The 25339-nt window shown below is 63.5% G+C and overlaps 1 protein-coding gene across 3 annotated transcripts in view; it reads left to right on the top strand.

Annotated features, from left to right (window-relative positions):
* The first annotated feature begins 859 nt into the window (after window positions 1-859).
* Window positions 860-25339, top strand: part of GSE1 (Gse1 coiled-coil protein) — a 61315-nt gene continuing 36835 nt past the window's right edge. For 2 of the 3 annotated variants that reach the window (XM_082320946.1, XM_082320944.1), the window contains exon 1: window positions 860-956. In XM_082320946.1, coding sequence (XP_082177072.1) covers window positions 917-956 — 40 coding nt within the window. In that variant the 5' untranslated portion in view covers window positions 860-916. Of the gene's footprint in view, window positions 957-2882; window positions 2895-25339 lie in introns of those variants that run through there. The other variant, XM_082320948.1, reaches the window with a different exon arrangement.

The raw sequence follows: 25339 nt of genomic DNA, 5'->3' as shown, positions 1-25339 counted from the left end.
TCCTCCGCTTGCGAGTGGGCTGAGCCCCACCCCGCTCGTTTCACTGGTGTCTCCAAACTCGGGTGGGGGCAGAGCCCGCAGGGTGATGGCGAGATGGCACGGGGGTGACCACTGCTCTCCCTGTCTGGTGGGGACGGTGCTGTCCCCAATCCTGCACCCAGTGCAAGGGGTGCACGGAGGGGGACGTCACGGGAACACCCCTTATCTCCGCAGGGTGCGGGCTCAGGACCAGCATGGGCACTCGCCGTGGTGGGTCGAGCTGGCACCTCTGAGCTCTGGGGTGTCCCAGAGCCTGTTTGGAGGTCCAAGCAGTTTTGGGGTGGGGGCGAAAGGGCTGGATGCCACCCCAACCTCTTGCACCCATGGGTGCTTGGCACACGCATCCCCTCGAGTGCCGCTTTTGGGGGGGGGGGGGCGGAGGGAGGGCGAGGGGTGCACCGTGGGTGCGCCCCTCGCCCTCCCTCCGCCCCCCCCCCCCCCAAAAGCAGCGCTGGGGAGGGATGCCCGTGCCTTGGGGTCAGGACTGTCACCCCCCATCACCCTAATTCTTGGCGACACCGTCCCCAATGCTTCACCGCGACCCCCGTGGGGAGGGGGGGGGGGGTCCCCCATCCCCGCCGCACCACGACCCCCACGTGGGGGTGTCCCCCCCCCCATTCCCCAGCATCCCTTTAGGGATCCCTCGGTGCCCCTCTCTCTCCCCCACGATGGGGGAAGGTGCCAGCCCCCCCCTCCCCTCCCCTCCGCCCCGTCGGGGCGCTGCCCTGCCCGGCCCGGCCCCCGGTGAGTCACGCTCCAGCCGTGCGGCTCCCGGGGCGGCGGGCGGGCGCCGAGGGAAGCAGGAAGCGGCGGGGGGGAAGGCTCGGCTCGGCTCGGCTCGGCTCGGCTCCCGTCCCCTCCCTCCACCGCTCTGCCCATGGAGGAGCGCAGCCCCCGCTGGACGACGCGGCCGATGGGTGAGTCCTGACCTCCCACCCCGGGTACCCCCCCCCCCTCCCGTTCCCCCCTACCCCCGGGGCGCTGGGGGGGGTGGGAGGGGGTGCCCCCCACCCCGCTGGGGACTGCGGTGACCGGCTGCGCTGGAGGGGTGGGATGGGGTCGGTGTGTCCTCGCCACCCATGAACCCCCCCCCGCCTCCTCAGCGCCTTCGCCTCTGCTGCTGGTTGGGGGGCTCCGGCACGGGGGACGCCGTGGCGTGGGGGGCGGAGGTCACCTGGGGGCTTGAGAGACCCCGAGGTGTGGAGGACGGAGGTCACCCTGGAGTGAGGGGACCCCGTGGCGTACGGGGTGGAGGTCGCCCTGGGCTTGGGGGACACCGTTGTTTGGGGGATGGAGGTCACCCTGGGGTTGGGGGACACCGTGGCGTGGGGGGCGGAGGTCACCCTGGGGTTGAGAGACCCCGTGGTGTGGAGGATGGAGGTCACCCTGGAGTGCGGGGACCCCGTTGAGTGGGGGACAGAGGTCACCCTGGGCCTGGGGGAACCCATGTTCTGGGGGATGAAGGTCACCCTGGGGTTGAGAGACCCCATGGTGTGGAGGACAGGAGATTGCCCTGGGGTTGGGGGTCCCCGTGATGTGGGGGACTGAGGTCACCCTGGAGTTGTGGGACCCCATGGCATAGGGGGCTGAGGTCGCCCTGGGCTTGAGGGACACCGTCGTTTGGGGGATGGAGGTCACCCTGAGGTTGGGAGACCCCGTGGTGTGGGGGATGGAGGTCGCCTTTGGCTTGGGGGGCCCCATTGTGTGAGGGGTGGAGGTCGCCATGAGGTTGGGGGACCCTGTGGTGTGTGGCATGGAAGTTGCCCTGGGCTTGGGGGACCCCGTCATGTGGGGGACAGAGGTGGCCCTGGGCTTCAGGGACCCCATGGTGTGGGGGACAGAGGTTGCGCTGGGCTTGGGGGACCCCGTCGTGTGGGGGTTGGGGGACCCCATGATGTGAAGGATGGAGGTTGCCCTGGAGTTGGGGGTCCAGCCGGGGGATGTTGGGGGTAGATGAGACCCACTGGGTGCTGCGGGCTCAGGGTCTGGTGTCGGCCAAGCTGCTCGGTCCCCGTGTCCCACATGGCCACAGAGACCCTTTGGGTTGTGTCCCACGGGGGGAGCCCGGCCCGCGGGCTGGCAGGGCATGGGGGTGCGCAGGGCCACGCCGGGTTTTCGGCCGGTGGCACCGACCTTGGCACGTCTCCTCGCCTCGCTGTCTGTACGTTTCCTGAGCCGAGCGCACGGGGAGCTGCCGCGGGGCCGTGCCTCAGTTTACCCACGCACCGCTCCACCCGAGTGGGCAGCTCTTGTATTATCCGTGTTTCTGGACACCCGGGACCGCCGGCGCTGGGGAGGGAGTGTGTTGCTGAACAAACCGTGCAGCCTGACGCGGGGAGGCCGGGCACCGCACGCCTCATCGAGGTGATGCCGCGGCCCCGGCGTCTCGCCTGGCTCGTCGTCTGCCGCCGTGTTTATTGCTCTGCTCCATCCTCGCTCTTCCACCCCTGCCTGCACCGCCTGCCTTGCCCTTCGCCCCAGGGCCCGGCAGTTCACCGCGCCGTGCCCGCGGCCGCGCTCGCGCCCTATGTTGTGCTGCGTCCCAGCGACTACTTTGCACGGTGGAGCCGGTGCCAGCGCCCGGCTGCTGTCCCCAAACCCCGCGCAAGTGCCGGCTGCCAGCCCTTGGAGCGGCAGGGCGAGTGCCCGGCTCTCTTCCATCCTCCTCCTCCAGCGCTGAGCCGGGGCAGGGGGCACGGAGCTGGGGTGGGCGCTGGGATGCCGTGTGGGTGCCCGTCGGGCCACGAGCGGGAGCCACGGAGGGAGTTAATGGAGGGAAAAGGCAGCGGGAAGCCAGTGCCTCTTCCTGCAAGCGTGCGCGTGCGTGCTGGCCCGTGCGAGCATCGAGCATCGGGGTGAGCCGGTGTGGTTTGTGGGTGTGCCCCCGCGGGGCCGCGCGCGGGCGAGGCGAGCGTGCGCCGGGCTGCGTGTGCTCTTGGCAGCCCGTTTGTGTAACCTGGTGGGGAGGTGTTGGGTGTGACGACGGCGAGCGGCGGCGGTGGCACGGCAGGGCTGGCCGGCCAAGGCCAGTGGCTCCTGCGGGGCTGGGGGGTGGCGGCGGTGTGCGTGGCAGGGCTGTCTGTGCACACGCGTGTGCATCCCTTGCACGACCCAAGGGTGTGCTGGCAGCTGCCGGTGCAAGCGGTGTGCGCTGAGCGTGCTCACCCCCCCGGGCTGGGTGCACACCGGGGTGTGCGTACGTGCATGCACATGAGCGTGTGCGTGCACGTCCCCGTGTGCCTGCACTTGCGTGTGCACGCCCGGGGCCTTTTTCGGGTGGTTGGGGGTTTGGGTGCGAGCGCCTGCGTGTGTGTGTTGGCTGCAGGGCAGGGAGCATTACAGCGGAGACAGTGGCTTTGGCGGGGGGCCAGGCTGCTGGGGGGCGCGGGGGGGTGCCACAGGACACGGGACAGTTTTATCGCTTCCTGACGTGCCAGCGCCCGGGACGGGGCTGCAGGTTGGGGGACAGCTTGGGGGGGGGGGGGGGGGGGCATTATTTTTAATTTTCACTCTGCCGATCCTTCCTCCGGCCCCCCAGCCCTCTCCCCCAGGCGCTGCCCCTCACCCTGGCGTCTGGCAGCAGCCCGTGGGAGGTGGGGGTCTGGGTTGGCTGTGCCTGGGAGGTTTCTGCTCCAGCTGGGTGCAAGGCGGTGGTGCTCCCACCCCAAATCGGGGGGCACAGTGCCACGGGTCACACCTCTGTCCCCGAGCCCCGGCGCTGACGCCAGCCCCGGGTGCAAGGTTTGGCGTCACAGCGTGCGCAGGGGGAAATGGCCTTTGCCTGCCTCTGCCTTCGCGTCCCCGTGGGGAGACCCAACCTAGACCCCCGTGTGCTGGCGTTGCTCGGGTGCGTCACCCGCCTGCAGGGTGGTGGGTGTCCCCGGGGGGCCGCAGGGCAGCACCGCCGAGCCCCAGCTCCCGTCCGGGAAGGGACAGCCGGGACGGAGCTTGGCACGCCGTGGCCGCCCGGGCAAGCTGCCAGGGGGATTGCCCTTGAAATAGCCCTTGCCGTGCCTCGTGCCTCGGCTGCCCTGGCTGCTCGGCCGCGGGGCCGCCCCATGTTCCCCCCCTCCCAGCACCCCATTGCCTGCTGGCGGTTGCAACGCGGCGCGGGAGGAAGCGCGCCCCGGCACTCCCGCGCCGATAACGGCGGCCGCCTTATCGCGGGGCCTTCTGCGAGGGCGGGCGGCACGGCCCCCCCGGCCCTTATCTGCCTCGGCCGTTGGCCCCGGCTCGGCTCGCAGCCCCCCTTGACCCACCCCAGCACCCGGCGTAGCGCCCGCGGGGTCGGCCCTTCGGGGGCGGCCGCTTGGCAGCTTGCCCCCTCTATCCTTTTTGAAGTTTAAAATCCATTTAAGTCAAGAGGAGGGAAAGTTATTGCCTCTAAAGCCCCTTGCGTTGAGCAGTAAATCCTCTTTGCTGTGCTGACGCCGCCTCTTAGCACCCGTGGGACCGGGGGTGACTCCTGGGGGGGCCAGGCTGTGTGTCCCCCTCCCCTGGCCCTGGCACCCCACAGGCAGGCGCTTTCATGGCTGGCAGAGAGCGGGGAGCCCCGCGTACCCCCCCTAAAGCATGGCCAGCATGGGGCTAGGGTCCCTTTGAAGCCCCCCAGCCTCACTGAGCTGGCAGGAGCATCACTGCTGCTTGCTTGCCGCTTGCTTGCTTCTTGCTTGCCACTTGTTTGCTGCTTGCACACACCACTTGCTTGCCGCTTGCTCACCATTTGCACGTCACCTCCTTGCTCACACCGATTTGGTCCAGAAAGGGGGTTCTCCTCGTGGCATCGATGCCCCGGTGTCCCCCATGGTGTGGCACGGCATGGGAGCCTGCACCCCCCCGCTGTCGTGCACCCGGTGGGGTTTGAGGCCGATGGAGCGGGAGCTTGATGCGCTGCCGGCACGCCGGCGTTTTTATTTGATTTCCCTTCTGCAGAGCTGGCAATATTTAAATATTAATGCCTGCCTCTAATTGCTGTGTCAGAGGAGGGGGTCTGCGTGGGAGCGGGCGCAGGGGCGGCAGCGCCGGCTAATTTTGTCGTCTCGGGGAGTGTTTGCCGAGGAGAAATGTTTGTGCACACACACATGTGGATTTTTACTCCCTTGGGATTTGTTGGCCCTGGCAGCGACGTGCGGTGGTGGTGGGGGCTGCGATGCCACCGGGGTGGGGTGGCCTCGGGGCCCGATCCCCCCCACCATTTTGCAGTGGGGTTTGCAATGGGGCACCCCCAGCATCCGGGGGCCCCTCTCTGCGCCTGGGGCGGGAGTGTTCATGGCAAGGGGTTGTTGGTTTTTTTTTTTTTCTTCTTTGGGCAGAGCGGCGTCAGATGCTTGCGTGCTCGCTTCCTGTAATAAAGCGACCGCCGGCGCGCTTGTCACCTGCTCTCTGTTGTGCTGCCAAGCAGCAGACATGCCGCTTCTTGCTGCGGGCCCTGGCGTGCTCCCCGCCGCCACCGCTCCTCCCGCCCGCCCCGGGCGCTCGCCCCGTGCCAGCGCGGCATTAGCAGGTGTTTCGGGGAGGGTGCGACGGTGCCTGTTGCCGCACGTCCCGTGCAGGCGGGGGCCCTGCCTCCCCCGGCGTGTAGCGGCGATGCTGGGGATTGGCACTTGGGTGCTTGCACCCAGGGCCCCATGCTGCCCATCTCCCCTGGGACCCACTGCTGGTGTGCCGTGTCCTCCCCGTGGCATCCTTGCTTCGTGGCCCTGCTTCTCCCCAGCATTTGGGGTGCGGAGCCCCACTGGAGGTTGGCAAAGCCCCTTGGCAGAGCCAGTCCAGCTGCAGGCAGGTGTCTCCGGTTGTCCCTGGCTCTGCCGTGCTGTGCCGCACAGTTGGACCAGAGGGGGTCCATGCAACACGTTCCCTGCACGGGCTGTGCAAGCTGCTCGGCACTACTGCTGCCCGCTGTGCCGTGCTGTGCAATCCCCTTGGATGCACAGGGCACCGCTGCTGCCCACCATGCCGTGCCATGCAATCCCCTTGGATGCACAGGGCACTGCTGCTGCCCACCATGCCGTGCTGTGCAACCCCCTTGGATGCACAGGGCACTGCTGCTGCCCGCTGTGCCGTGCTGTGCAACCCCCTTGGATGCACAGGGCACCGCTGCTGCCCACCATGCCGTGCTGTGCAATCCCCTTGGACACAGAGCCCTGGTGCCAGCATCTCTCCAGGCTTTCCAGCCCTGTTGGGGGGATTTTCCCCGTTGGGGGTTATCTCTGCTCACCCTCTGGATCCCCACCCGCTTTGCCACCCACGCCTGCGGCCGTTGCTCGCTGCCTGCTCCCGCCAAGGCCCCTGGCTGTGCAATCTCCTTCCTCCCACCCAGCACAGCACGGCGGCACCTCCGTCCCCATTAACCCTGTGGTGAGGCGCTGCGTTTGCCACGGTCCTGCTCCCGTTAACCCCAGCTGTGGGGAACTGGCACCGCCGTAACCTGGCAGGGAGGCTCATTGGAAGAGGCTAACATCAGGTCTGCTCCCGAGGGATAGCTGGTGCCTCTCCCCAGCCACTCACAGGCTGGAGCATGGTAGATGTGGGGTGCAGGGAGGCCTGGGGGTGAATGGCACCCAAATATCCCCCATGGAGGAGGCAGGATGGGTTTTGCTCCTTCCCACTCACGTCCTGCGCCGGTCCAGCCCTGGCTCCTGGCACCGGCTTTGTTTCTGCCGTATAACAAGATGATGGGTTAGGGTCAAGCTGCGGGTTCGTAACTTGTTGGAAGACTTTGCCGAACAATAAAGGTGTCTGGTTTTATATCTGCTCGTATTTTATCTGTGCCACGGCCTTTCCCCAGTGCCGGCCGGGATTTACGGCGGGGGATATTTGAACGTGTCGAGGCGAGCTGGGGAAGCCGAGGCCGACCCCCCTCCCCATGCCTTTGCATTCAGTGCCTGTGCGCTGAAATATTTACCTTCCAGCTCCTCTGACAGTTCAAGCCGTCTCGTGAAGCAAAGGTTATTGAACTGCGAATGTTATGACATTACATTTTTGTGTCTGCACTTTCAAGATGCGTGATGCAGCCTGAATGATAAGTGATCTCGGGGTTAAGGGTGGGTTGTTTTTTTTTTTTTTTTTCCCTTCTCCTTTCCCTCCCTCCTGCTCTCCTCCCTGCCTCGGCGCTGGCTGTCTGCTCTGCTGGGGCTTGATAACGCTCCCTTTTATTGCCCTGCCTTTGCATTCCTGCAGCTGGTCTCCCTGCGGTTGGTGTGGGTGCTGGGGACGGTTTTAGGAGGTGGGAGAGGGACATTCCCAGCACAGAAGCTGGCCACACTGGTGCGTGCCTCAGTTTCCCTAACCCATGGCTCATCCCTCATGCCATGGGGTGGGCAGACCCCTGCGCAGGAGGGTGACGGTGGCACCCATGCCAGTAGGCCCTCTTGTTGTAGGATGCTGATGCCAACCCGGGTACCCCGACCCCTCCTGCATCCCGGCGTGGAGGGAAACGCGGCGTCCCGCGTCCCACCGGCGCTGTGCCGCAGGGCAGGAGGTGGTGTGCCAGTCTGCGCCCCGGTGCCGAACTTGCTGGCCCCGTTAGCAGGGTTTTGGGGAGCTGGCGGGGCTCCAGGCTGGGGTGCCGGGGCGATGCTCCCTGGTACCCCATCCCTCTGGGCTCTGAGCATCTCAGCATCCTGCCTGGCCAGGTGGCCCTGGGGGACATGTGAGGAGGGGGACAAGTGACAGCGGGTCTGGCCTGTCCTGTACACACTAGAGGGCAGCAACAAACTGGATCAGTGGGCTGCGTGCGTCCTCGGGGGCGTCAAGGGGTCTAACCCCCCAAATTTGCCCCGGCACGGTGGGTTTGCAGCAGGGGAGCTGCTTGTTTTTAAGGGGCGCTTAAACAAACCTGTTTGCAAACCGAATTCAATTGAGCAGCAGGACGAGGGCCCTCAAACCAGTCCGACCCGTGGTGTCATGTCGTTCCGGGAGCAAATTAATTAAGTCATTCCATAAATTTGGCTGTGTTTGCTGATGGTGAATCACATCTGCCCCCCCCCGCCCCTCTTTCCCCAGGCTCCCCCTTCCCGCTCCGTCTCGGCTCCCTGCTAGAGTCAACATCTCACCCCGCAGCGCCTGGAGATTTCTATCGGCTCGGGGCTGGCCGAGCATCCCGAGCATCCCGGGTCGGGGCCGGCCGCCAGCGCTAACAGAAACCAGCTGGGCGGGCGGGCGGGCAGGGGGGGCTGCCGGGGAAGGGGGAAAAAAAAAAAGAGGTCAGGGCCCGGGAAATTAAATGTTCATAAACGTAGGCCCGAGCGCTTAAAAAGTAGGGCAGTGCCATTAAATCTCATTAAAGTTTAATACCTATCAGTGCCACTTCAGGCAGCCCTTGGACATTGCTTTAATTTGATGGGTGTTAAGGGAGAATTATCAAATAATTGTGCTGGCTGGGGACTTGCTTTTATCATGTTACATGGAAAGCTCTCCCGGCTTTGTGCCGCACATCAAAACAGCGGCGGATAGGTATTGTTCTGGGGAGGGGATGGGGGGGGCTGCAGGGGGGGTCCCTGCCATCCCCATCACCCTCGGCGGTGGCAGGAGGGATGAGGGACAGCGGATCACGTTGTTACAGGGATCAGCAGCCCTGTGGATCTGGTTTTTCTGCCCCAAATTTAACCCATCTTCCTGCGAGGGGGGGGTCCGCTGCCCTGAGCCAGCATCCCTGGAGGTGGCGTGGGGACAGCGAGCATCCTGCCATCGTCCCCATGGGTTCTACCGCTGTCCCCATGTCCCAGCGGAGCTGCGGGCGCTGCTAATTACTAATTTTTGGAGAGGCTCTGGGGGCCGGAGGGAATTGCCGATGGGAGGTGCCAAGCGCGCTGGGGATCACCGGCTCCGTGCGGAGGCGAGCACATGGGCCCATGCATTTTTTTATAGGGTGCACCCAGGGTTATTTTTATTTCTTTCTATTTCCTCCCTCCTCCCCTCGCCGTAAAAGTCCCGGTTGATAAAGAATTAGTGCCAGGTCGTTAGTCCTGGTTTTTATGAGATAAACCCGGGCGCAAGGTGCTGTCGTGTAAACGCCGGGGCCAGGGGAGCGCAGGGACGGGGAGAGCGGAGCTGCTGCCATGAATTATTCAGCAGCGCCTGATTTCACATTATTCTCACTGATACTTTTACAACCTGTCAGTAAATAAAAAGATTCTACATTATTTATAGAAATGGACCCGAATTGGTTAGGAGAATTTACTGTTGCTATTATTAGGGTCTGCTCAGCACTGCGTTAATGAGAGCCGGGTGATGGCAAACGCTGCTTCCCGCCAGCTCGGCGTCCCCTGCGCCCTCCCGGGCTGCCACCTTGCTCCCCAAGGGCGGCTGCGTCCCCGCGGCCGTCACCGCTGCCGGCTCCCTGGGCTGGGGCCCCTTCGTGCGTTCCCAGCTGCAGGCTGGACGTGGAGGGATGAGGGTCTCCCTGGCTTTGGGCTGCTTGAAGGGGGGATGTCTCCTTCCCAGGGACATCTTCATCCCAGGGACACCTCCCTGCGGATGACACCTTCCCAGGCACATCTCCTTCCCAGGGACATCTCCTTGCTGGGGACATCTCCTTCCTGGGGACATCTTCCTGGGAATATCTCCTTCCTGGGGACCACATCTTCCCAGGGATGTCTCCATCTCAGGCACATCTCCTTCCTGGGGATCACATCTCCTTCCCAGGGACTTCTCCTTCCCAGGGACTTCTCCTTCCCAGGGACTTCTCCTTCCTGGGGATGTCTCCTTCCCAGGTGCCAGCCCTGGGACACACATCTCTGCCGGAGGGGGATGCTTTCCAGGCACGGTGCAGTTAGCCTTTCTACCCCGCCAAGTGAAGCAGCCCCCCCATGCATGTGCCCTCCTGGCCCTGCATCCCGGCACGGCGCAGGAGCCATCCCACCCACGCGCCCTCCAGCCCCCCGGATCCCATCTGGGCTTCCCGCATCCCTGATGTGGCAGCTCCGGGGAGGTGGAAAACCATCGCACGGGGTTGGAAAGCCCCGGGGAGGGGGGCTCGCCTGCGGGTAAACTGAGGCACGGCGGCGATGCGCCGTACGGACAAACGGATGGAAAAACCAAGAGGAAACCCAAGAGCGTAATGGTTTGTCTGCGGTGTCCTAAGGTGGCTGCTCCCAGCCTGCCGGTGACAGGTTTATTGGCAGGCAGGCCGGGCTGGAAGGATTGTCGGCTATTTACAGTGCTGGGGCCGTGACTTTGCGAGCAGACAGTTAACATAAATTCACATGATGGATCAGTTATCACTTCATTGAACTTGTGGCGGATCCATTGAAGGCTGTGCAGTAACATACTGTTTCCTGGCTCTGCGCAGCGCTGGGATACATTAAATACACTTTATTTATAGCTTACCATTGCTGCACTGTGGGCAGGAGAATGCAGCTTTTGCAACTATCATCTAATTTTATGATGAGCATTAAAGCAAGGCCTATAATTTGCACCTTTTTATTCATTAGACACTGGTGCAGCCATAAGTCAAGAATGCCCAGGGATTTAGATGCAGATCCAGAAGATAAACTATTGACAAGCCAGATGTATTTTTACATTAGTGTGCCTTTACAATAGTTTATGTTGAGAGTGGAATATAAATTGCATTATTAAATACGAACCACTCTTGTAACCGCTGCTCTGCCTGCTTCTGTGCAGGCAGGGCGGGATTCGGAGCCGCAGAGCAAGGAGGCTTTGCCTAATGGCTCGAGGTTGGGTGGGGGATTTTTATTTTGACTTTATTTTAGCCTTGGATGTGCCGACGCAGCGGGGCAGGGGTCTGTCCCGGGGCTGTCCCTGGGAGGAGGCGGTGGCCCTGTGGGATGTCCCCATTCGGAGCAAAGCCATCCCAGCCACGTGCCCCCGCCGGAGACCTCTGCTCGGCCGCTGCCACCCAGCCAGCAGCGAGTTAAATCCTTTTGTTTCCGAGGCAATACAGTTTATATTATGAGCATGAATAAAAGATGGTTGTGCTAGGGGTAGCTGTCAGGATCTTCGCCGCCTATAAAGGCTTCTACTGTAGCTTGACAGTAAAAGACTGTGTTTGGGGACTGATGTGGTTTCTCAAAGGAGCTAAATAAATAAGGGACGCTTATTTTTACACCAGTAAAGGCTGCTGGAAATTTAAAGCCCTGTTTATCTCGCTGAAATCGTGGTGTTTATTGTTATCTCATGTAGGGGGAATTTGCATGTTCGCTAATAATTAACCGAACCCAGTGCTTCTCTCTCCTGTACGTGCCGCGGCCCTGCTGTTATCTGGGGGGAGGAAAAGCTTGCAAATCAAATGCAAATATTGACCATGCCTGGGCCAGGCGCGCTGTGAGGGCCGGGTGCTCCCCGGTACCCCGTCCCGCGGCCGCTTCGGGGGGCGGGGGCAGGACGGAGGGGCTGGGTGCTTGTGTGCGGCACGAGAGGGCTGATGGGAGCCGTCCCCATGGCCACCCCGTCCCCATTGCCACCCCGTTGCCACCCTGTCCTCATTTCCACCTCATTGCTACCCCGTCCCCATTGCCACCCCATCCTTATTGCCACCCCAACCCCATTGCCACCCCATTGCCACCCCGTCCCCATTGCCACCCCATCCTTATTGCCACCCCGTCCCCATTGCCACCCCATCCTTATTGCCACCTCATTGCCGCCCCGTCCCCATTGCCGCCCCGTCCCCATTGCCGCCCCATCCGCATTGCTGCCCTGTCCTCATTGCCACCCTGTCCCCATCCTTATTTCCACCCCGTCCCCATTGCCACCCCATCCTTATTGCCACCCCATCCTCATTCCACCCCAACCCCATCGCCACCCCATCCTTATTATCGCCACCCCGTCCCCATTGCCACCCCTTTGTGCCCGGTGCTAACAGGCGTCCCGTCCCGGTTGCCGGTCCCTGTGCCACCAGATGCTGCCACTCCGTGTCACACCATCATGTCACTAGCGGAGTGTAACGGGGAGAGCAGTCGGTGCCTTTGTTTCTCCTGCTCTCCGCACAGCTGTCACTTCCAGTGATCAGTAGAAAAATCATCACCCCACCGGATCATACATATGGAACGGTGTCTGTGCAGAATATTTATTGTAACATGTGTCGGGGCCGCACCGGTCACAAGCCCCGGGCTTGGCTCGCACCGCGCCAGCCCTGGAAGGATGCTCTGGTCCCCCGGGCTCTGCCTGCCGGGGAGGTGCGTGTGTCCCCGCGGCGGCGTCCCCGCGGCGGTGTCCCCATCGTGGTTGGGGGACTCAGGGCTAATTGCGCTCGGTGGCCTTGGGCTGTGCAGCATCTTCTGCCTCGTGGGGGACTGGGAAAGCCCTACCTCTCCCAGCCTGTCCCCAGCCTTGTTCCCAAAGGATGTCCCCAAGCTGGGGGGGTGGCTGAGATGTGGGGGTGTGCAGAGCCCCAGCTGGTGAACCTGCAGGCTCCTTCTTTGGGGAGCAGACGCCGAGGGGCTCCCCCTTTGTGGGGTCACCTGTGGGGTGGCCTTTGGGGTCTCCAAGGGCAGGAGGCGAAGGCACTCGGGAGCCTCGGCCCCATCAGCGTCTCTGGAGCTCTCTCCCGTCTCCGGAGCTGTCAGCTCGGCACCTTTTGCGTGTGATGGGTAAACAGCGCGGCGCGCCCGCCGGGGAAGGCTGTTGGATCCCTGCTGGTGCTAAAGTGGCGTCTGGCAGGGACGGGGAACGTGCCGTCGCCTGCGCGAGGCACGGCGGACGTGACACCCCGCTGGGGCTCCTTGCGGCTTTCCCGACGGAGAGGAGAGACCGAGCCGCCCCAGTGCCGGGAGCGGGGTGAAGCCAGGCTGGCTGGGGTCCGCAACATCCCCCAGGGGCATGGGTGCCAGCATGGCAAAGCCGCTCCCATCACCTCCCATCACCAAAAACCGGTACCCACGTCCCCATCCCATCCACCGGTAGCTGCCGGGGACGCGGAGCCCCCCGTGCCCCATCGCTGTGCGTTTTCCTTCGCCGGGGTGGACAGATGCCATGCGGGTGGCGGGGGGTCACCGGGTCCCCCCAGCACATGGCTGGGGGAAGGTGTTGCCGGCGCCTTTTGGCACCCGCCGCCACACGAGCGCGCTCCTCTGACAGCTTTATCAAGCCTCCAGACTTCCCAATTCCATTGTTCCTGACATCTGTTTCGGTAAGTGATTAATTGCAATTAGTGAACGGTTTGAAAGCCCGTGGAAGAATATTCAGCAGAAAACTCGTCAAGATTAATGAGTGGTGGCAGTTGTCAGAAGGGCTGCTGCCTCGCCGGGATGCGGCGGCGGCGGGGAGGTGCGGGAGGCTGGGCGAGCGGGGTGCCCCCCTCCCCGCGCCCGTGTCCCCCCCCCACCGTGTCCCCCCTCCCGGAGAATAACACAGGCTGATTTTTCATCCGAATGCATGAATTATCCGCTAATGCGCTATTAATAAAGCGCTGTGGAGTTTCACCGAGATTAGGTCCTAAATCATGCAGAATGAATTTTAATCAGTCCGAAAGACACTGGTGCTAGCCACTCCCGGGGACCTGTGGGAAACCAGGCTGGATCCGGCCGGGATCTGCTGCCGGCACCTTTGCTCCCGTGCCGTGCCGTGCCGTGCGGTGCCACGTGCGTGCGGCGGCAGAGCCAGGCTGCCTTTGTGCGGTGCTTGCAGGGCGGGGGGTTTGCAGGGCTGTGGCCGCGGTGCCTGGGGTGCTGGGAGGGACCAGGGATCCTCTGCGCCGCTGCCCCACGCCCAAATTCCCAAAGGAGCCCCATCCTGGGGGGGTGTCACTCCTGCAGTGAGTTTCCCAGGTCTTTGCAAGACACCTTTGCTCTCGGCCTGGTTTTGCCCCGAACTCGGTGCAAGGGTCCACCCCGAGGTGCCGGGGGCTCGCGGTGGTGCCGAGCCCGGGGAGTGACACAGCCGCGGCTGCGCGGGGGGCGAGGGTGCGACATCTGCTCCTGCAAACGGCCACGCCGAGGTCAGGGTGGCTCGGCAGCCCCAGGTCCTGCGAGCAGATGGCTCCGGCACGCTCCCCGGCCGGGCTCCGCGGTACCGCACCCATGAAATTCCCCATTAATAGGCTGTGACTGGAGGGTGTAGGGGGGGAGAAGCATCCTTCACCCTCCTGCCTTGCCATGCTCAGCCCAAGGGCAGCAGGGACAGGTCCCCTCTGCCGGGGAGGGGGATCCCCCACCGTGCTTTGCACGGCCTCGCCAATCTGCGGGGTTCATTGCCCCGATGCAGGGGGTGCACCCATGTGTTGGTGGTGGAGGGAGTCCCCATCCCCGTCCGCCAGCCCATCCCCGTCCCGTCCCTTTGATTTATTGCTCTTTTGGCAGAGGGGCCGGCGGAGGGCAGGGGGTGGCAGGGGTCAGCAGGGGCTGGCAGGGGTCGGGAGGTCCCGCCGTCGGTCGCCCTTTGTTGGTGTCCGGCACAATGACCCGGCGCAGGCTGTTTGCTCGGCGCGGCGGGTAATTACCGTGCCCGGGGAGGATGGGGGGGTCAGGGCCAGCAGAACCGCCACGACCCGCCGCCGGCGAGGCCCTGGTGTGGCAGCGGCTTGTCCTTCCCCTGGCACCATCTGCTCGGAGGCGGCCGCTCCGAGCGGTGGGGCTGCGGCTCCGGCGGCGGCGCTCAGACGGACGGACAGATGGTGGTGGGTTTGAAGAGGTAGAGTGTGTACTTTGTTCTGGAGAGCTTTGATAAAAAAAAAAAAAAAAAAAAAAAGGAGAAAAAGAGAGGGAGAGGAGAGGGAGGGGACATCCTCCTGTCCCTCTTGTCGTGTCCCCCCCCCCCGCCACCCTGCCGCACTTCGTAGTGGGGAGCTGGGGATTGTCACCGTGCCAGGGACGGGGCTGCGGATGCTGGCACCTGCAGCGTGCCGGGGTTGAAATGATGGGGAGCGGGGAAGGGTCCTGGTGGCTACCTTGCGCGGAGTCACCGCTTGCGCTGAGCGTCCCCTACTCGTGCTGCCTCGTGCCACCGTCCCCGGGGGACGCGGGGGTCCCTGCGGCGTGATGCCAGGGATGCCCTTATCCCTGCTGCGTCTCTCCCAGGGTCTGGCCCCGGCGTGCTGCCTGCCTGCCTGCCTGCCGGCACGGCACGTACCTGCCTGCGAGCAGTGCCAGCTGGGCCGGGGCTGATGCAAGCGGCGTTCCCGGGCAAGCCCGGCCACTTCCCAACCGGCTGGGGCGGCCGGACTGGGGGTGAGGCGCAGGCGTGGGGTCCCTGCAGCGGTGCTGCGGACGCCGGGCCCAGGCGGGGCGACGCGGCGCTCAGCGGCTCCCCGAGGCGCTCCCGACCCGCTGGACCCGCTCGGGGAGCGGTGGCGTGGGTTGGCGGCTTTGGCTCTGGGACAAGAGGTGGGGCCGGCCGCCCCCGCCGCCCTGCAGACGCCTTTTCCAGCGGCGCCTGCCCTCCGCGTCCTGGCTTCGCCTCCCGCCGCTCAGCGGACCTCTTTCGACGCCCATGCAACGGTGCCTCCCTGGCGCCCGCGGCCAAGGCGGGGTGTGCCGGCATCGCACCCGAGCACCCGGTTCTGCCCCAGGCTTTACCGGAGCACGCCGGCGTCATGCCAGCAGCGGAGGGAGGTTGCAAAGGGGTTTGCCGTGGGCAGGTGGAGCTTGGGCCAACGTCCCGGCGCAGGGATGCGACCACCCTATCTTGGGGGCTCACCAAGGAGGGGTCCCCAGGGGAGCCAGGGGTCTTCAGGCCCATGTTTGGGTTACCCGTTGGCAGCGTGGGGACCCCTGCCCGCTGCCCGCCCCTGCCCGCGGCCGTTGCAATCCTGGCTTTGCCATCTCTTAATTACCGCCCGCGCCAAGCCTGGCCCCGTGTTACACTTCATTATGCGATTGCGATCGGGGCCGCTCCTCCCTCCCGTCCGACTCCGGCTGGATAATTAGGTGTGTTTTCTCCCGCGTGCAGACAGACACTATGGCTTTAATCACCTGCTCCGGTGGCTCCCACCCACTGCCCTGCGCCCGCGCTGCTGTGCTGCTGCTGCCCAGAAACCGCGCGGCTGGGGTAATTACAGGCTGCAGATGCCCGGTGCAAACGCCTGGTGCTAACGCCCTGCGCAAATAATACCCAGTGCAGATGCAGGATGCAAACGCCCGGTGCAGATGCCCGGTGCAAATGGCCGGCGCAAAGACCCTGTGCAAATGCCCAGTGCAGATGCATGATACAAACACGCCATGCAAATGCCTGGTGCAGATAAATGGTGCAAACAACCCGTGCAAATGCCCCATGCAAATACCCGGTGCAAATGCCTGGTGCAAATGCCTGGTGAACACGTATGGTGCAAATGCCCGGTGCAAAGACCATCCGGGCTGGGATTCGGCTTGTGTTGTGCTGGCAGGCGGTGCTGCCCGGCTCGCCGGCCGGCAGAGCCGGAGCAGGCGGCCCGGCGGCTCCTCGCAGGTGTAAGCACAGACTCTGCGGCGCTCAAGCTTCTGTGCGGCGGGCGCGTGCCAGCACACTGCTGTGCCTTGCGAAGGTAGCAGCCATCTGCACTGTGATAAAAAGCCCTGAGGATGATAAATAGACAAGTAGCACTTTTATTGGATTGCCGTTTCGAAGCAGCCACTTTGGGTTTGGCACGGTGCTAACGACAGACTCGCTGCACGCTGCGCCCAGCCGCCCCGGATGGGGGAAAGGGGCAGCCCGGCAGCAAAGCCGGCACCCGGCCGGGCACCTCGGCTGCATCCCGGAGCGCTCCCAGCTGCCTCTTTCCCCACCATTTTTTAGGGGTGACATCTCTGGATTCGTGCGACCCAGAGCGGGCTCGAAGCTGAAGCGATTCAGGGTGCAGCGGACTGGAGGGCATCGTCTCCGGCACCGTGCCAGGGGGCAGGAGGGGCCGAGCAGGACAGGCCAGCTGGCACGGCACGGGGCCGGCACGTGCCGCGGTGCCCCAGCTGCTGCGCTGGCCTTGCCGTCACCTGCGCGAAGCAGCTTGTTTGTCAATAATGGAGCAGAGAAAATTGCAGCCGAAACGCCTCTCGGCTCTGCTTTGTGTTGCCTTAATGCGTCCACCCCGGAGGTGCCGGCTCGGAGGCGGCACAAAGGCTGCTAGGAGGGGAGGAAGGGGCAGGGGGGGCTTGGCGAGGCTCCGTGGGGGCTTTGCCCCCCCCCCGCCCCGGGCAGACCCCCAGTGCCGGGGTGCAGGGACAGAGCGGGGCTCTGACCCCCGCGGTTGGCACCACCATGCTCGCGCGGCTTGGCCGTGCCCGGTGCTGGGGACATCAGCCCAGCAGGATCGGTCCCAGAAGGACTGCCTGTCCTGCCAGAGCCCCAGCAGGGAGGTGATGCCGGCTTTTGGGGTGGTGTGGGAAAGACGGTGACCCCCCTGCTCGCTGGTTTGGGTGGGGAGACATTGGCATGGGTGGCTCTTGCGGGTGAGTGTTGGGGTGGTTGGGAGCATCCCTGTCCCTGTGGTGGCAGCTTGTGCCTGGCACAGGGCACGGCTCAGGGGTGCTGCGGGACGGGGACATCATTTCAAGGAGCAGTCGTCCCCATGGCAGAGGGTGACACGGGGAGGCTGGGCGGGCAGCGTGGGGACTCGGGGTGCCGGGGGGGAGCTATCCCCACACCCTGCCAGCCCCCCACCTGCGGGGCAGCAGCCGCGGGCAGCTGCCTGCCCGGGCGTGCATCCCAGGAATTTGGCAGCGTGGAGGGGGCTGGCTGCCTCCCCTGCCCTCTGACCCGCCGGGATGATACAAGCCCTCTTCTGTTTCTCCTCAGCCCGCCGGCGGGGTCAGGACGACGGCTGGCGCTGGCTCCCTCGCCGCGATAAAACAGCTCGTCTGTCACGACACAATAGATCCGTCAGGCTGCTGGCACGGCTGGGGGGGCACGGCCAGGGGACCCACACAGGCGGGTGCTGGGGTGCTGCTGCAAGCCCAGCGTGGCCGTACTGCGGCTCCCCGGGGTGCACACAAGCGTCTCGATTTTTGCAAGGTCTCAGCAGCGGGGTGGCCAGGGCCGCGGGCAGGGACGAGGACAGGACCCAGGTGTCCTGGCTGATACCCTGCACCCGCGCCCGAGCCAGCCCCTGCTCTGCTGCAGGGAGATATGGCCGCGTGCCTTGGCTCCGTGCCGTGCCCGCTGCCCTCGCTCCTCCTCGCCATCCAAAAATACATTGGGAGGCACCGGCATGAGGTGCCCCCCACCCTTCCCAGCCTGGGGACGCTCCCGGGGGAATCGCTCACCTCCTTTCACCCCCTCTCCCCTTTCCTTCTGACTTCAAGGCCTTTTTATCCCGTTGTGCATCACCTTTGCAATAATTCCTGCCTGCACGTGGGAGCCTGGCGGCCAGGGTGCCGATGGGTGTGGGCAGGGTGCCGCGTCCCCCTGCAGCACCCCCACCACCCGGCATGGGTGCAAACCCCCAACCCAGACCCCCCAACCCTGAGACGGCGGCTATTGAGAAATAAAAAACCGTCTCCAATTAGAAGCGGCGGTGTTGCAAACTGGCGGCGAGGCACTTGAACTGTCACTGTGCAGCCTTAATTAGCAGCGGCGGGGCAGGGGTCAGCAGCAACTCAGCAGTCTTGACAAGGCTGCTATCAAGTGCAAGGAGGGAGGAGGAGGGAAGGGAGGGAAAAGCAAAGCTCCCCGAACTCAGGACCAGCCCTGGGCGGCGGGGAGGGGGAGGACGAGCGCGCCGGAGACACGCAGGCAGAGTTAAAAGGGAATAAAATGGTCGCTATCTCCCGCCGGCGGCTCATCGCCGGTGCCGTGCATCCCGCCGCCGGAGCGTGCGGCCGGTCTCGGGCCCCGCCGGCAGCCTGAGCGCCGGGGCGGGGAGGGGGCCGCGGGACCCCCGCCATGCTGGAGATGAAGAGCTGGTCGTCTTTGCTGCAGAGCCTCAGTAAGTGATGGGGACTGCAAGGCTGGGGGCTGTGGGGATGCCCCCCCACCCCCAGCGGGGTCCTCACCGGCTGCCACCTCCCCCGTCCCACCGCGCAAGGGTGGGTGGCATGGCCGGGGTGAGGGTCCCGCACCCCCTGGCCCCGTGTGCCGCCCCGTCCCCTCCCCGGCGTCCCCCTCCTCGGGGTCAGTGCCCGACCGCGGCCAGGCTTAACCTCTGCCCTTTCCCTCCTGACCTCCAGCCCTGTTAAAAAGGGTTTAAATGCAAAGTTATTTGATAGCTAATCCTGGCCCAGGGCCAGGGGCAGCCCTGGGCTTTGGTGCTGGGAATTGCCCCGAGCCGGGACCCTCCGGCATCACCGCTGGCATGGACGTGGTTTCACCAGGGTGGAGGTCGGGCAAACGCGCCGATTAAAGTCTGGCGGGTGAAAAGAGCTTAAACAAATCCCAAATCCCTCGGCTGCCAGATGAGGCTGTTCGAAATTTGCTCAGGAGCCGCTACGGCGAGGGGGAGAGACTCTGAAACCCCCGGGAGCTGTGCTGCTGTCCCTGCGGGATGTCGTGGGGCTGCTGAACTGGGAGAACTGGGAAGGCTGGAGCTGTGTGGGTGCTGGGAGGGCTTAGGGCTGGGCAGGGTGCTGGGTCGATCTTATGGGAGCCAGGGCGGTGTTTGGGGGCCCTGCGTGCCTTCCTGCCCTACACCCCGTTGCTGCTGGGCCAGGAGGGACCAGCATCAGGAGACCCCCCCCCCCATTTGACAAGCATCTCCCCACTTTAGCCCACACCTCTCCTCCCAAATGCCAATTTTGGGGTGCCAAGGGGAGACATGTGGGTGTCCCCACTGCCGAGCAGTCACCCCCCCAGGCTGCTTGCTTGGGAGCAAAAATCTTGATTTTTTCCCTTCCAGACGTCGTGCCGTGGAGGTGCTCGCGCGGCCCCCGGGGCCGTGCCACTGCTGTGCTGCAGAGCAGGTCGCGAGCCCCCGGCTCACCACGTCCCCTTGCCTCCCCGAGGGACACAAAACATGGCTGGCTCGTGGCTATATGGGTGCTGGGGGGTGCTGGGATGCAGCACCACCCTCAGGACCAGAAGGATGGGGACCGAGCTGTCCCCAGGGAGACAGACCCTGTTGTTCCCGTTGTGATGGCGTTAGGGAAACTGAGGCAGGTGCCGGTGTGGTGGGACCTGCAGCATGGAGTGGAATGGCTGGGACGGGGGCTGTGGGTGGGAGGCAGCCGGGTGCCGAGGGCAGGAGGAACAGGGGGGGCAATTCCTGGTGACAGCCGTCTGCCCTGGGGCTGGGGTGCCTGGATAGGCTCTGTCCCCTCAGTCCTTACCTGTCCCCTTTGGTAGCGAGTCCCCAAATGACCAGCTGGGCCAGCTGAACCCCAGCCCAGGGGTGGGGGGGAGAGGCCGGGGTGAAGGTCACCGATGCTGTGGCTGTGTGGAGCCACACAGGCCCGTTAGCCCCTTAACTGGGGAGGATGGATGGGCTGCAGGAGGGTCTGGGGACATGCTGCTCTCCCCGGCCAGCGGCTGTGGGGTGCCCTGCTCTCCCGTGCCAGCCTCGCCCCCACATGTGCATGCTCCATCCTTGTGCACATGCCATTGTGCAAGCTCCATCATTGTGCACGCTCTGTTTTTGGGCGTGCTCCATCATCTTCCACGCTTCATCTTAGTGCGTGCTCCATCGTTGTGCACGCTCCGTCGTCTTGCACACTCCATCTTCATGCGTGCTCCATCTTTGCACGCGCTTCATTGTTGTGCACGCTCCATCACCGTGCACAGTCGTGCAAGCTCCATCATTGTGCACGCTCTGTCTTCATGTATGCTGCATCATGCGCGCTCCAGCATCTTGCACGCTCCATCTTTGTGCACGCTCCATCATTGTGCATGCTCCATCATCGTGCACACTCCATCATCGTCCACGCTTCATCATTATGCACGCTCTGTCTTCGCGTGTGCTCTGTCATGCATGTTCCACCATGCGTGCTCCATCACTGTGCACGCTCCATCGTTGTGCACACACCTGTGGCCACCAAGGACAACCCCGAATTAGGCAGCCGGTGGCAGGGTGGGCTCTGCTCCGTCTCCCCAGCCGCTGCTGCCCCAGCTCCGGCACATCCCCGGCCAGCAAGGGTTAACGCCGGGGGGGAGGATGCCTGCGAGCCCTCGTGCCAGTTCAGAAATGAATGTTGCCTTTAATATACCATCCTTCAATCCTTATCTCTCCTAATTTATTGGACATAACTGGTTGCGCTGATGGATTCGTGGCTTAGACCTTGGCTTCTAAATTTCAGCATTAATAATCTGCCCCTTCATTCTGCTCTCCAGATGTCTTTCATTTATCTGCTTATTCAGTAGGGGTGCAACCTCGCGTCCTCGGTGCCAGCGCTAATGTGGCCCGGTGACAATAAATTTGGACTTGTAATAACATGGCCAGATGAATGAATTGACCTCTTGGTGACTGTCACTCCCAGCCTCCCCCCTCGTTAGGTGCCGGTGGGAACGAGCGGGCCCCTAATAACGGATGCCGGTGTCAGCCCCCTCCTCCCCACCTCCTTTTTTCTCTCTTTTTCTCTTTTTTTTTTTTTTTTTTTTCAAAGGAGAAATTTGTAGGAAAGTGTAGACGAGGGGATTGCTTAATCTTTAATCAGCTTTGGAGTACAGGGCGAGAGCAGCCGTCCCCATCCCTGGGGAGAACTCCAGTCCTAATAACGAGGAGCCCTAATAACGGCCCCGTAACCCCCGCCAGGGGCTGGGACCCCTCGGCCAGGCGGGGATGCGGCGCCGGCATCCGCACCGTGCCGGGATGAACCGCGCCGGGGCAGGTTGCACACCTGAGAGCGTGCCGAGGAATGTGTTTTCTTAATTAATTGGCGGCGGGAGCGCGCTGGGGGTGTAAATCTAACGTGGTCCTTGGCAGCCTGCAGTGCCGCGCACGCAAGACTAGACTTTAAATAAGGGTGCAATTATTGTTTGAATAATTGACGAACAACGGGCGCGCATCGGCGCTCAGCCTAATGGGCTTTGATCGCTCGCCAGGGCTGCCCGGCGCGCCGGCATCCCGCCGGTGAAGGATGCTCGGGGTCCGGCGAGGGGCGTGGGTCGGTGGGTGGTGGAAATGGGGGTGCTGCTCCCCCCGGGTGGGTGCTGCGGGGTCGGTGGTGGAAATTGGGGTGCTATTCCCTCCCCGGTCGACCCCGCGGCGCCGCGGAGGGGCTTTGCCCCTCCGCGGCGCCGCGGGGCCGGCCGGGGAGGGGGAGGACCCTGCACGTAGCAATTGATTTAAATCATTTTAGAGAGGACCTATGGAAAATAAAAAGCCTTTAATCACATTTGTATCCATTTCCAGCCTCGGTAAATCAATTTGGATTGAGCTGGGTGCCACGGTTACAGCTGATTAGCGCGCGGCGGATGGGGTCAAATTAATGCTAGCTAGGTTCGCTTAATGGGGTCACCGTTGCTAGCTTCTTGTGAGCATCCCTCCTCGGGGGCGACGGTGGGGGGATGAACGTTTCGGTTCTGCCCATACCGTGGAGGGTTTTTCTGGTGAGGAAGCACCAGGACTTGGGCTCCATGCTGCTCCGTGCCTCAGTTTCCCCTTGCACCAGCCATAAACATTGCAGAGGAGCTGGCGAGCAGCGTGGGGGGACATTTGGGCTGTCCCACCTTCCTCCTCCCAATCCCATGGGACCGTGCCGGTCCTCGCCGTCATCGCCAGCATGCCAGAGCCGCTCACGTGTCCTCCCCACCACCCCGCGGAGGAGCCGTAAACAGGTCCCTGCGCCCCGGTGCCGGTTAATTTGTTTTCAATAGGTTCCAATCAATTAAGCGTGGTCCCGGCAAAGGGAAAAGTGCCCTGGTAATTGGTGAAAATAAATCACTCGTCGCAGCCATGGCGGAGCCACGGTGGTGGCTGGGAACCTGGGCTGTGTCCGTGTGGCACTGTGGGGACGGGGACACCGGGGATGGACCCCACTTTGCCTGGCTGGCATTTGCGCGATCCGCTGCGGATGCTTGCGAGCTCCCGGCTCGCTTCCTTAGCATCTCCGTCCCTGCCCCGCTGGCTCCTTGCACGCGATGCCTGCCTGCACCCTGGGGCGAGGGCGATGCCTCCCTGCCCGTTCCCTGCCCGTCCCCGCGGTGGGGAGCATCCCCCTGCATCCCTTCGCCTGGGCACCGCTGCCTCCCCCAGCCCCGCTCCAACCCAGGCTGTAATTACCGCACGCGGTGCTTTGATTGCTCCATTCCAATTAATTAAACCCGGCGGTGACCCAAATTATGATCCCTTGTCTTGTCGAGCGCCGTATTTTTAACCTTAACCGGCTGGGCTGTGTTTAGATTTCCAATCCGGGCAGAAATGTCACCCGGGGAGAGTGACTGGCGTTGAACCCAGCCTTCCCGTGACGAACCCCGTAATTAGAAACCCTCGTGTCCCTGAGACGGGTCTTTAAAGCTGTCAGAAGCCAAGATCCAGCCATTTGATACAAGACTATCATTAGCTGTGCCCAACCTATTAGCTGCAGGTAAATAACAGGCTGTACCGGAGCTGGGGAACAGGCGGGTTGGGGAATTGGTTGGTTCTTAATTAGGAGAAGCGGCGCGAGGGATGCTTTCCCCTCTAATTGCTTTCGTTAGGAGCCCTGGGTATGTGTCCCCATGCCTGTATCCCCTTTCCCGGCATGGTGACAGCTCCTGCGCCCTGTCTTCCCACCGTGGTGCTCATCCCACCCGCTGTCCACCGGCGATGCCGGGACAGCGGGTGGGATGGGCACCACGGTGGGAAGACAGGGATGTTAAGCGATTTACCAGGGATGGATAGGGATTGATGGTCTCTGGTCCAAGCGGAGGATAAATCTGGGCTTGCCGCGGCTTTCCGAGGGCTTGTCTGGGTGACATATTCGGTTGGTTTGAATGCCTGGATGGAAAATCAATCACTGGGGCTGTTTCCGTCCCCCCCTTTCGCGCTACGTTTTAATTTGCCAGGCTGCGGGGTTCATACATCGAGGATCCATCTATATTTGTGTCAAGCTCCGGCGTCTTTGTCTCCCTGGCGTGGCATCGTCCTTCCCAGCCTGGTACGCTCTGCCCTGGGCACAGTGTTGGGGTGCAGATGGGTGCAGGAGGGGTCTCCATCCCTCCTGGGGCTTTTTCCTGATGTGGAGCTGCCCTCCTTCCCCAGGGGAGGTGGCAGGGGTGCATGGGATGCCCTGTGTGGGGAAACTGAGGCACGGCGCAACGCAGCCTGCTCTGGGCTCTGCTTTCCCCGCCGACTGGATGGGGGTCCCATCCTGCTCTGCCCCCCATGGCAGCGGGAGGACGCCCAGACCCACTGTGTGGGGCTGGCCAGTGCCGTGGGGGGCCAGGAGAGACCCGGCAGTGCCGCGGCAGTGGTGCCGACCGCCTGGCCCTCGCCGGCCTGCCCCCGCCTGATCCCTCTCCCGCAGACGCTCTCCCTGACACCGGCTGACAAGAGCCATTTCCAAGATGGATTGATTCAATTTAGCACCGTTTTTTTGCCGGGGCTGGTGACGTACGGCTCCCCAGCCGGCGCTGGGCAGCACGTGACTCCCCAGCGCCCGCCGTCATTAGAGCAGCTCAGCACCGGCTGCCGCAACCCGCCTTGCCTAATCAGCCCCATGTGTGCCGCCGGCACGGGAGGAGGCCGCATCCTGCCCTGGCACAGCTCCACAAGGCTGCCTGCCCCCAGCATCCCCAGCAGGATCCGGCCCCAGGGGCGCTGGGGCGGTGGTACCCAGGGGTGGTACCCAGGGATGCTGGCGGCGGTACCTAGGGATGCTGGTGGGGGTACCCGAGGATGCTGGTGGGGGTACCCAGGGATGCTGGTGATGATACCCAGGGATGCTGGCAGCGATACCCAGGGATGCTGGCGGCGGTACCCAGCGGTGCCGGAGCTGCTGGCGGGGCTGCACGGGGGGGATTTTGTTTTGTTCCTTCGCTTTCTGGGTTTTTCTCCAGGCTTGATGAGTACGTCTGGTTCTCTCTCGCTGTCTGTCTTCTCCTCTCTCCTTCCTTTCGAGGCAAATGGCTGACTGATTGCTTTTCATCTCCCGCTCTGAGGAGCTGTAAGAGCTACTTTATACAAACATCAATTACAGGCACGTAATAAATTAAGGCTCCCTTACACCGAACCCATTAGAGTCCACTCTCATATCAAAGCGCTCCCATCACACACGGATTGGGGTGGAGTGGGGGGGAGGAGGGAGAGGGAGGAAAATGTCTTATTAGCCGGCAGATTGTTAGCAGAACACTGATTTAATTGTATCCCCGTGCCCGAGCGCGGGAGGAGGACGGGGGGTGTGAGGCGGGGGCACCCAGGGCCTGCCAAAAAAGAAATGCCCGGGGATTGTTCCCTTCTCCGGGGTGCTGGGGGGCAGCCTCCCTCCCGGGCTTGTCCCTGTGCCAGCGCCGGCTGCCAGCGCTTCTCCTGGTAACGGCCGAGGGGGCCGTGTTTCGGAGATGCCCCCCACCCCGGCTGACGATGCCG

This window comes from Platalea leucorodia (genome assembly GCF_965183815.1).
Source record: "Platalea leucorodia genome assembly, chromosome: 8".
In the NCBI taxonomy this organism is placed as follows: Eukaryota; Metazoa; Chordata; class Aves; order Pelecaniformes; family Threskiornithidae; genus Platalea; species Platalea leucorodia.
The sequence above is the reverse complement of the archived record's forward strand: the minus strand, read 5'-3'. Positions and strand labels throughout refer to the sequence as shown.